This window comes from Naegleria gruberi (assembly GCF_000004985.1).
Source record: "Naegleria gruberi genomic scaffold NAEGRscaffold_56, whole genome shotgun sequence".
Taxonomy (NCBI): domain Eukaryota; phylum Heterolobosea; class Eutetramitea; order Acrasida; family Naegleriidae; genus Naegleria; species Naegleria gruberi.
Genome location: NW_003163271.1, coordinates 263321 through 275145, shown reverse-complemented (window position 1 = coordinate 275145; position 11825 = coordinate 263321). Strand labels below are relative to the sequence as shown.

Sequence of the window (11825 nt, the reverse complement as noted above, 5' to 3'; positions counted from 1 at the left end):
GTGTGTGAATTGGGTTTATCACTAATAATACTAATATATGGACATACATGGTTTTTATTATTGAAGATCAGCTGAGGACTGACGAAGGAGTAAGTCGTGAACTAGATGGTTATCAGAATCCAAGTTGAGAGATCTTCCTGAGGGAATACTTAATTGTTCCAAATATTCCTTCATTTTAGTTGATGGAATTGAAAGTCTATTGTTGTTTCTGATTGCATTGAGGAGGTCTGCATTTCTTGGCGATTCTGATGGTGTTGAAATTTGTTTGAATGGGTCGGTTAATTGTTGTTTGCCAAGTTTAAGATTTTGCAGAGTATTGTAAGAAATATTATTGTGCTTGTAGAATAAATCTGGATAATTCAAAACATCTTGAACAGTGACAGTAATAAATGTTTCTACAGTTTCTTGTCCCTTCTTCATGTTGGTTACTCTCTCTGGTACAATAGATCCATTAACAACTGGTACAAAGGTTCTCACAGTTGGAATTTCTAGGTAGGCTTCGAATAATGACTTGACTTCATGGAAACCCTTCTCCAATTCTGCATGTAAAATTCTATCCTTATTGTTGGTAGCTGTTGGTGTTTGAGAGTGGATTATGAGAGAATGCAACTTGACTCCTCTATCACACAATAACAAAAATCTGAAACATCTCTCATTAAGCTTGGTGATAAGGTCAGAGTTTCCTTGTTGAACTTTCCATCTTTCTCTGAATTCTCTATTTAAAAAGATTTCCACAACTTTTTTAGGTCCTTCACCAACCCTTGCTTGAACGCTTCCTTGCAAGATCATTTGTAGAGTGGAGACAGTGTGAGGATTAATGTTCAGATCGTTAAAGTATGGAACAGTACCTAGAGAATTGGTCATGTTCAAATTGATCACCAAATTGGAACCACCTTTGATGGAGTGACGTTTGTTGTAGCCAGGTGTTCCAGTATTATTGCTGTGACTAGATGTGTGGACAGAGTGATTGAACATATTTCCAAGAACGCTATAATTCGCCACGTCACCCAGAGCTGTTGATAATACTGAATTCATGGCAGTCTCTAATTTTTTAACTTGTGTATCAATCATTTCAATTGAATTTTCAATTGGAGAGAGTGTAAATTCCTTTTCCTCAGCTACTTCCAAACGAGTCATGACATTAGGGAAGTACTCTTCAGTGGTGATTAAAATCTTCTTCTTGTAAGTTTGAGTAATGTCTGCTCCTTTGGCAGCAACAGAATATTCATAAAAGAAATGGTTGAGGTTCATATTTCTTTGGAATTCAGAGTCTCTGGTAATAAAGTAGTTGAGTGATAAAATCTTATCATATAAAAATCGTTCCATATCTTGGAAGGCATTTTGGTTGGATTCACTTTGGTTACCTGAATTTTCCTTCTTATTCTTGGATAGATTAAGTTTTGGAATGGAAACTTTAGAAGGAGAACTTGGCGATAGGATGCCATCTCTTGGTGATAGTGGTGAAGCAACTCCTTCCATATTGTAAACTGACAAATTCTCGTCACTCTTGAATTTGATATTTGATCTGAGAGTTGGAAGAGGAGGTTGAGAGTTTGAATTAGAACGATTTCTAGGACTGAGACTATCACTGCTCATTGTTGGTAATTTGCTAGTACTGGAGGTCATTGGACTCTTTTTGAGAATAGTCTTGTAATTTCTATCGGATCCTCTCGTACTAGGAGCACTATTAACACTTGTACTAATATTACTCAATCTATTGAGATCATCAAATTTCTTTCTTAAAATTTTCATTTGATCTACAGTTGGAAGGAATGGCTTGACATGGTTAATTTGAATGACCTTCTTATTTGATTCAGAACCAGTTGAAAGCTCATCATCAGCGGTAACTACTCCAGCTTCATCTTTAGAAACAACTTCTACATCCTTTCCATAAATTTCCAACATTTTGTTCTTCATCTTAAAAAGTTTGAATAGTTTTGGCATTTTGTAAATGTAAACTTTGCCATCCAATTCACCAAATGCTCTTCCAACAAATTTGACACGATAATAAAAGCTATATACTCTACTGTCGGTTTCGTTTTCTGTTGTCTTTGAAGCTGAGAGTGAAGAGATATTGGAGAGGGATAGGGCATTAGTAGTTTCATTATCACTAGGAGAGGTTGGAACTTTGCTATTAGATGTTGATTGGAAGGAGGAGCATTTCTTATAGAGTTGTGTCAATCTGTCGTAAATAATATGCAATTGTGTAAAGTTAGCATATTTAGATTCGAAAATAGGAATCAGTAGCTTGTATAACATGATACAGTGTTCGAAACATTCAGCCAACTCTAAAGAGTCAATAGTTTTGAGTATGTAATTCACAATGGACTGATCGGACATGTAATCATACTTGGAATTTCCTCCTCCTAAAAGTGATTGAGTTTGAATGCCTGTTTGATTCACCTTGAATTCTATCAACATTGGAGAAATGCTGTAGAATTGAGAGAGTGGAAGAATTTCCAATACAGACGTTTCCGTTTTGATACTGTTGGGAGTGAATTTCTTTGTAGCTTGATGATCCAAATAATCGAATACTAGAGAGAGAATTCTCAAATAGCAATGTGCAGACTCCTCATATTGGGCCAATCCTTTGTGATAGGAGGCAAGTTGTTCCAGCCATGCAAGTCTGAGTTCAGGAAGTTTTGAATAATTGTCAGATATTCTATACAATAATTCTTCAGTTTTGAATGGATCATAAGTTACAGTGCTAGTTTCACTTTGCTTTCGCTTGATCATTGTGGCCCTAATTGACATGGTATCTTGAACAAGACTGAGTAACTTTTTAGAAAGATCAGACAATAAATCGTGGAATTGGTCTAACACTTCGAGAACTTTCTGTCCAAATTTCTTTTGATCTGCCTTGTTTTCAATCTTTTTAAAGAACACCATAGCAGTGTGGAATCTTTCTCCTTTCTGTTTTCCATTATTATCTTCGGCTTGGACTTCTCTATCCGTAACATCACCCTTTTGAGCTCCGTACTTGTTTCTAATTTTGAAGAATTTTGAACCTGGAGCTGCCTCATCCTTGATGGCAAAGTAAGGCAACAATTTAATACATTCTTCAATGTGAGCCAGAGCATTAATACCTTCAGAATCATCAAACGATTCATCACCTATAGTATTGTCTGATAAAAAGTTGTGGGTAATTTTGGTATAACTTTGCAATCTTCTTGAAAGGGAGAGAGTTACCATTATTTGTGGAACAGTCATACCTTTGTTTTCTTCAAAGCAAAAACGAATCCACAAGTAGAAACAGGCAGCAGCGTGTTTTCTAATCGAACCAAGCTTGGAGTGACTCAAACGAAGTAGTTCTTCAGAGAATAGCAAACCATATTCTGATTGTGGATTATAGAATATGGCAGTGAAAGGATGTTGAGATAAAACATGTCTCAAATACAACAATACGGATATTGTCAAGCATTCGCTTAGGTTTGATCTCAATAAATTCAAAAGTGTTCTGACAATATTTTCCAAAATCGGTGGTAAATGTTTTGGATCAATGTATGCTCCTGGACGAACAATATTTTGAATAAACTCGGCATTGTCTTCCATGAATTTTAAGAAGAGTTGAAAAATGGTTGAACTTGTCTCGTTGGAAATCAATCTCTCAATGGTTATCTTTTTCTCAATATAATCAGATTTAGAAATTCCACTGTTTGCTCCTTGGCTAGGAGAAGATCTCACTGGAGAATCAACATCCATAGGTCCATCTAAACTCATTTTGGTGAGTGGTTTATCGTCACCTTTCTTCCTGTCACTTGCTGACCTAGAAATTGAAGGGTTTGATTTAGCTGGAGAGAATTTTTCATTGAGAGGTGTGGAGTGTTTCACAGTTTGATTCTGTGGAAGCTTTTGGTAGAGTCTATCAAAGTAGTGATATAAAGGAGAATAGCCGCCATACTCAAAACTCTGTACACACATTTGGAATATCATCAAGAGTTTAGAACTGAAATGAAGACCGTCATCGTGATACATGTTAGAATCTTCTGAAGCTGGTTTAATCTTCCATAGAGATCTAAGCGAGTTCTCATCACAATTTGTTGTTATTTGGACAAACACAGAAAGAAGCATACGTTTTTCAGTTTTGGTTGTTTCAAATTCCTCCAATAATTGCTTTTCTTTTGTAAGCAATAACTGTTTCAAAGTTGTTAATTGAACATCCAAGTGGTTCAACTTCTTTTCTGGTTCCGTTGACTTCTTTGTCTTATTTTGCTTTGCCTGGTTAAGACTGTCTTGGGCTGCAAGAATATCTCTTTCCACTTGTGATATTTTTCTTCTCAACTCCTCAATAGCAGTTGTAATTTTCTTTTGATTAGACTCTGCGTTTCTCTTCCACTCTGGGAAAATCTCAATCATATGTTTGGCAAAGAATTCAAGAAGTAATTGGGAAGTGAATATTCTAGATCGAACTTCGGCCTTTTGTTCATCAGGTTGACTTTCTTCTGATAATTGAACAGTACTACTTTCTCTACTGATCTTTTCTACATATTCTTTGAATAGTAAAATTGCCTTAAGTCTAACTTCTTTCTCTTCAGCCAAGTAAATTGTTCTTACGAAATATTCGGCAAATGAAGAGAAAACAAAGTGATGAATATCTCTAAAGTTTGATATTGGTGCTTCTGCATTTTGACTTTGAGCAATGATACTATCAAGGAGAGAAATTGGTGGAGGTAGAGAAAGTTCAAATGAAGGGAAATGAAGTAAAAGTTCACTAATCATCAATAATTGTGATTCTGATACCAGTGTAGAGATTTCCTTGGATTTCTTAGAGTCGTTATCATTATTCTTCAACTTGTATAGAGAAGGTAAATAACCCATCGACTCTATAAATTTAAGGAGGTATTGGATAATTTCTTGTTTGGAGATGAGTCCTGCAAGTTCAAACCGCTTTTCTGCCTTTATCGAATAAATAGCAATTAGATGGGAATAAAAAGCAGCAAAACTCTTCAAGAATGATTTGAGGATTGTATGCTTTTCATTCTTGAATGAAACTCTTTCCACCATTTCCAAAACCATTACAGTAAATTGTTCTATGGCGTTCAAACTTGACTTAGTCATAATATGAAGATTATCAAACTCATTATCGACTTGGAATGGTTCCACAGTATTATAACTCATTGAACAAACAATACTCTTCAAAAATAACCCAAATATTGTTTGGTTGTTTCTCAAGAAGAGTTCCTCAAATACGTTTCCTTTAGGACTCAGTTTGGAATTCTCAATTTTGATTGAGTCAATAAATGATGAGATCAACTTGAAAATAACATCATCCCCACTCTTGGAGAATCTGAAATGATATTTTTGGTAGATTTTGAGAACAGTTGAAGAAGATGCCGAATGTTGGTTATACTTTTCAATGAAGAAGAGGATAATTTTCCATAATTCTGTTGTGTAATTCTTGTCTTTACCAAAGGTGTCAATAATCCAGTCAAAACAAGTGTTCAATATCATTGGTAAATATAAAGCATGCATTTCAAACCAAATGGTGTTGGATACAACTTGTTTTTCATACTCGTAAGTTTGAATCAAAGTCTTGTAAACATCTGCAATTTCTTCAAATGTTGGAGTGACAGAAACTGTATTGTTAACCAATCTGAAAAACTTGAGAAGGAACAAATTGATAATGTTGGAGGTTGAGTATGGGAAAGTGAGAGCAATATTTGGTAAAATAAAGCTATATGGAATAATTTTAACTTTAAAAGTAGCCGATGGTTTGATATGTACTAGAGAAGGATCCATAATTTGGTCGCATAATCTCAAATAGTTTGCGTTTGGAATGTTAAGAACTGGATAAACTGGCAACTCAAAATCTCCATTAATTAGATCTTTGAGGATGATTTTTCTCTTATCAATTGTTGTTGTTACCTTCTTGTATACTTTCAAAAATGATACACCAATAAGAGTTCTAGATTGAGAAAGTTCTACATCACTAGCTTTCTTTTGAATTGTCTCTTTGTGTGAAACATTGTAAAACTTGAAAACTAAGTGTTGTCTACAATCTTCATCCTCAGTTGGATAACGGCACGGAATAATACATTTGATTTCATCACTAAATTCTGGTTTCTCGTTCTTCAAAGCTACACTAACACATTCACCCTCATTAATACGGTCACTTGAATTATTACTAGTGAAAGGTTTGTAGAAAAGTCCTTTGTTTCTTTGTTCCATATTATTGAGTGAGAAGTTTTGGTCTGTATCATTGTAAGACACTGTTATTTGAATATTCTTATTTTTGACTGCAAATTTGGAAAAGTTGGCACTTTGTGGATAAATGTAAAGCTCATTTCTCAAATTTGTTTGTCTTGTAGTAGATTCTGGCATGGTATTGGAAGAATAGAACTGTTCCATTTCAGTAACAGGTAAATCAGCCTGCAAGGTCTCCTTGCTATCATCTCTATTCTTCTTTTTCTTTTCAACTTGATCGGTGACAGATTCCTTTTGAATGACTAACATATTATTTTCCGGTAAGTATTTTCTCTGTACATATTGATATTGCTTTTCATTTTCAAATAGGGAAGCTCTAAGAGTTTGATTAGATTTTGATGGAGGCAACAGCATTAGTTTGAAGGTAAGCTTGCTAGGAATACTTCTAAGCATTGTCTTCGACAGCTGTTTGATGATATCCTTACCACTGTTGACAACAAGGGTTTTTTCGCTTGTTGAAAGACCTCCAGAAATTCCACTTTCTCCTGCAGATACTTCGGCAACGTTAGGGATGAGATTCAATCCATTGGCAAAATAAACTTCGAAAAGCTTGTCATCTGAAACGTTTCCAACCAGTTTGTCTGGTATACAATAAATATTCTTCACATAAAAATCGTTTGAAAGTCCTTCACCATTCATGTACAAACTAGGGAATTGGAGAGCAGGAAGACTGTTGAGCATTGGATTGAGTTCTACAATAGACCATGCAAAAGCAGAGTAAACATCCTTAAGAGACTCAAAGAATGCTGGTTTAACAGCCTTGATTGCCTTGTAATCTTTAGAGTCATTGACATTGAATGGTTTATCAGAGGAACTCTTTGGCGTATTTTTTCCTTTGATATAGAGCTCGTTAAAGTGTTCCGCATAAGTTCCCTTAAAGTTTCTAAATATTCTCACCAAGACAAACACCTTTTCAGTGTTTGGTGCTGTGCTGTTAGGCAAATTTTGGCTTGACAAGTAGAAGAGAGCTCTCTTACTATTATTGGATGAAGACGAAAGATTGAAGGAAAATGTTTCGCTATATCTTTTAACTGCAGAGATGGATGGATTTTGAGATTCTGTTAGCTTGACAGAGTACAAGGTTAAACTGGCATAAAAATTCTCCAATGGTACTCCATTCAAGTGCTCTTCAACAAAATCCAGCTTGAATTTTTCTATATCAATAATTAGTTTGGCTCTATTATCAACGTCTTGCTTGTTGACATAAAAGTTTTGAAGTAAAATGTCAGATGATCCATCCTTCAGATTTTCGTTTGGTGCATACATGAATGGAAACAGTTTTGTTTTCAGTTCGTGTGTATTCATCAAATCGTCAGATAAAAATTCGAGGAGAGAATGTTCCTTCTTCCAAACTTTGTATTCAGCAACATTCTTCTTCAGTGAAACATTAGTGTTTTCCTCACATGATTCTTTCATATAATCTTTAAGTAGGTCCAATCTAGTAGCCAAGAAACCATGTGGTATTTCTTGAATTATTCTAGGAGAAAAATTGGCAATTTGAAAGCTTTCTTCCTCCTCAGAACTGGAATCGTACCCTTTCATTGAAGAAAGGCTAGATGTATCATCAGTATTTGGTGAGCTTGCATAATCTGATTGTTTTCTTTTAAACATGGATTCGAGTGTTAGAGGACTTCCAACGGTCGGACTGGTTGATGGACTGGTTGAAGGTTTCCCACCAAAATCCGAAAGTGTTTTCAATGTCAGTAAGCCTCCAGAGTCTGACCTGTTTCTGGTTTTGTCGTTCTTTCCAGATGGTAAAATGTAATCCGAAACTGGATTACTGGATGAAGTGTTAGGATCATTGTGAAATCTAACTTCCTTTGAAAGCATGGCATCTTCAAACATTCTCCATTTAGTATCCTCAATTAATTGCTTTTTAGTTTGACTGACAGAGAATTTTTTGAGAGTGCTCCTAGAGAGATGATGTTGTTTCTTAGAATTTGATAAAAGTACAAGGAATGGTGATTCATATTTGTTTTTGATTGTCTTGCGTGCATGTACAGGCAAGTCTGAAACTTCCTGTTCTGACAGTTGAGACAATAGAGGAACTTTCTTGATTTCTGAAAATCCATAGGCTGAATTATCATTATCTTTGTAGTAAAGTGGTTGGAAAATATTTGGTAAACATTGTAATCCAAATAAATTCTTATCTTCACTCGTTGAATTTTTAATGTTAGAAAAAGATGACATGTAAGTGTCAGCATAACCTGTCATGGATATGGTTGGATTATTTTCTACAGAATAAACATGAAATATTTCATCTACATTCATTGGAACTCCATTAACAGACAAGGTATCCTCAGCTGTTGTTCCTTCATCCGAAACTGTGATGTCATTAAATTGTGAATGTGTATCTTTTTGATGATGACCCAAACGGGCAATATTAACATGAGGAGTTGACCTCGCTGAGTCCATTGATGATTGAGAAATAGAATCTATTAGAATATAAATGAGTTAATCAATTATTATCAAGTAAGATAATTGATGAACATACCATCTTGATGATGGACATCCAATAGATGTCTATCCAACATACTCTCCGAAAGTATTGCATTAGAATCTCTTACACTTCCAAAATTAGTTTGACTATTCGAAGCACCATGTAAAAATCCTCCAGGAGGAAGGCTACCCAGTGTCGAATTTGCTGTCATGTTATGAAAATCAAATGTTTTTCTTGATCCTCCCTCATTAAAATTCAAATCATATTGCATCAAATCACTATTCATCACTGAACTTGACAAAATATGTCCTCCAACAACAATATCCGATACTGTACTATCCATTCTTCTACTACCACCTCCACCACTTCCGATAGAATTTGATGTCGAAGTGGTCGTATAATTGGATGAGGATGAAACTGTAGGCTCATGATGATTTTTTTTCTTATCAAATTCTCCCGCCAAAAACGACCCGTTGTTTTTACTGTGATTTGGAGGTGAGTTTGGCGAATCAAAAACAATTGGCTCGAGTTGATGCTGCTGAATATTGTTGTTGTTGTTGTCGTTTTGTTGTTGTCCTCCTCCACTAGTAGCAGCAGCACTACCACCATTATTGGTATTTGGGGAAATTGCCTCGTTAGATGATGTAGTGTTTGAAGTTGTTGTTCCCGTTGTTGTTGAATAATAATTATTAGAATTATTATTATTATTAGGTGGAGAAATATTATTATTATTATTCAATGATGGAGAAACCATCAAAAATTGATTGTTACTATGCCGAATATTATTGATATTCGACGATGAATTTAATGATGGGGAATTAACAAGTGGAGAGGAAGATAATACTGATGATATTTCATTGCTAGCACTACTCTTTCTGGTGAATGATGGAGAGTTCTCGATATTATTGTTATTATTATGAATATGAATAGGAAGAGTGTTGGAACTTGCAGTTTTGGGAAGATTTGGAGAGTTGGGTGATGAAATTCTCGGTTGTAAGGAATTGTTGGGACTAGTTGGAGAAGATGACTTGATGAAAAAGCTTTTGATACGGCTGGGAAAGTTTTTGCTCTTGTCATTACCACCCTGATTTGATGAAGGTGATTGTGTCATTTTTTTTCAAATGACTAGTGACATATTCGTTGGAGAGAGGACAGGTTTATTCCGATATTGTTGCCAAACAAGTCTAGTGAAACTTGTGTACGATATTGGCTGGAAAAGTGGTTCAGTACTTATTACAAAAACATAATTATAACTTGTCTACATGTAAATACTAATATTATGTAGAGTTAACGCAATAAGTTTGTTCCACAACCAAATCCAGAAAGGGTAGCTCCGTTAGTTGTTGTTGCCACCAATTCTTTGTTAGATGGAAGAATTCCAAACAGTGGTCATGGTTGGGATCTTTCTACAACAATCAACAGAAAGTTAATTTATTATACTCTGTTTGTAAATCATCAAGAAACGCTCTCAGATGCAGAGGTTCATGTTGAGCATGATGGACAGGTAGTCAAACACAATGAACACAACAAACAAATTTAGAACAGATATAATATTCATATTGCTTCGCTTTTCTTGTTTTTTAATATAAACTTGCAAAAAGGGTATCTCACTGAGATTGATTTGACTGATTTGCATTGGTAGTGTTTAGATAATAGTTGTAGTGGAGGGTTGTTTTTACGAAGACCCATGAGCACAATCTATTGCCATATTATTAATCCTCTCCGTTTACAATTCATAAAAGGAAAGATTTAAGCAATAAGGGAGGCGAAAGGCTCAACAATAAAACCTCCCTTAATAACGAAAAATTGAATATTTGCAGATGAGTCGTATGATCTAGTTTCTTTCGGAATTAGTTAACTTCATTGTTTATGGTTAACTTGAATATAATATAACATCAGAAAATGATTACAGTAAACAAAATCGTTAGGTCGAAACAATTAAAAACTGGTGACTACCTTCAGCTGGCTAGGAGGATACCTTTCTACCTCTTCTATTGTAAAATACACAAATGGTAGCACTTGATTGGTCCTGTCATTGTAACTTTTGAATTCCCTTCGTGTATGAAACGTCATTGACGAATGTAACTAATTCTAATTATCATTCAAAAAAATGTTCAATACTAAACAATTCCTTGTTGTCATACTCGCATTGCTCGCTTTTGTTGGCACCTGCCAAGCTGCCACATTGGCTTTTTTGAGCTTGACAGTTCCAAACACTGTTACTAGTGGCCAAACTTTCTCTGCAAGTGCCAAAATGTTAGATTCTAGTGGAAACACCATGGCAGCTTCTGGTTCTGTTGTTTTGAGTTGGGAAGGAAGTGGTACTTTGGGTGGCTCAACGGTTGCTTCATTCTCTAATGGTGTTGCTGCCTTCTCAGTTTCCATCACAGTTTCAGCTGCTACTTCTGGCATGTTGAAAGCAACCTATACTTCTGGTGGATCAACCTATTCACAATCTCTCAGTGTTGATGTCCAAATTGGTTCTAATAATCCATCAGGTGATTATACATCTGCTTGGGTTGGCACATGGAAAGTTCAAGACACATGTGATGTCAATTCATGTTGTTGTTTGACAGGAAGTGTTTCTGTCACCAAGTCAAATACCAATGCTGTCTTTTTGACTGGTCCAGTGAAGGGTCAATGCGGCTCTTCAACAAGCATGTCTGCTCAAGTTTCAAACATTAATTCTGACACTACTTTGAGTGCAATAATCTTTAACAATCCTTTCGTCTTGACAAGAAATGGAAATGAATTGACTGTTGTCAATCAAAGAGCAACTCAATGCAGTGGAAGAGCTGTTAAAACAAGTGATACTTCTCTCACCACAAAGTCTTCCTTCTTGATTTGTTTGCTTGTTGTGATTTCTCTCCTCTTCGTTTAACATGTTTAACAATAAAAGCTTGACAAGTTATTCACAAAACTATTGAATCTTGAAAATAATGCATCTCACAATAATGTGGCTAAATTCTTTTGGTACATAACTTGGTTAACTACACATTTGGAAATTCTAGAGTAGGACGCTTTTACAATGGATTGACACTTTCTCTTCTTTTTGGACTCTGCGTTTCATTGTAAATGGTACGTCAGTTGAATTTGATTGGTCCTGTCATTGTAAGTTATGAATTCCCAAAAGGTATTAAGTGACAGCTAGTAAAACTGAACAGTGACTCTCATTGACAAA

The 11825-nt window shown here is 35.3% G+C and overlaps 3 protein-coding genes across 3 annotated transcripts; 1 reads left to right on the top strand and 2 right to left on the bottom strand.

Annotated features, from left to right (window-relative positions):
- Window positions 1–26: 26 nt before the first annotated feature.
- On the bottom strand, window positions 27–8619 carry NAEGRDRAFT_81327 (dedicator of cytokinesis; the record flags this gene model as incomplete). The annotated part of the gene is made up of 1 exon (XM_002672067.1): window positions 27–8619. The coding sequence occupies one exon, from the start codon at window positions 8617–8619 to the stop codon at window positions 58–60; it is 8562 nt and encodes a 2853-aa protein (XP_002672113.1). The 3' UTR covers window positions 27–57.
- A 53-nt stretch (window positions 8620–8672) lies between these two features.
- On the bottom strand, window positions 8673–9755 carry NAEGRDRAFT_72871 (uncharacterized protein; the record flags this gene model as incomplete). The annotated part of the gene is made up of 1 exon (XM_002672066.1): window positions 8673–9755. The coding sequence occupies one exon, from the start codon at window positions 9753–9755 to the stop codon at window positions 8673–8675; it is 1083 nt and encodes a 360-aa protein (XP_002672112.1).
- Window positions 9756–10754: 999 nt separating this feature from the next.
- NAEGRDRAFT_72870 (uncharacterized protein) lies at window positions 10755–11525 on the top strand (the record flags this gene model as incomplete). The annotated part of the gene is made up of 1 exon (XM_002672121.1): window positions 10755–11525. One exon carries the CDS (start codon window positions 10755–10757, stop codon window positions 11523–11525), a length of 771 nt encoding a protein of 256 aa, XP_002672167.1.
- Window positions 11526–11825: the final 300 nt, after the last annotated feature.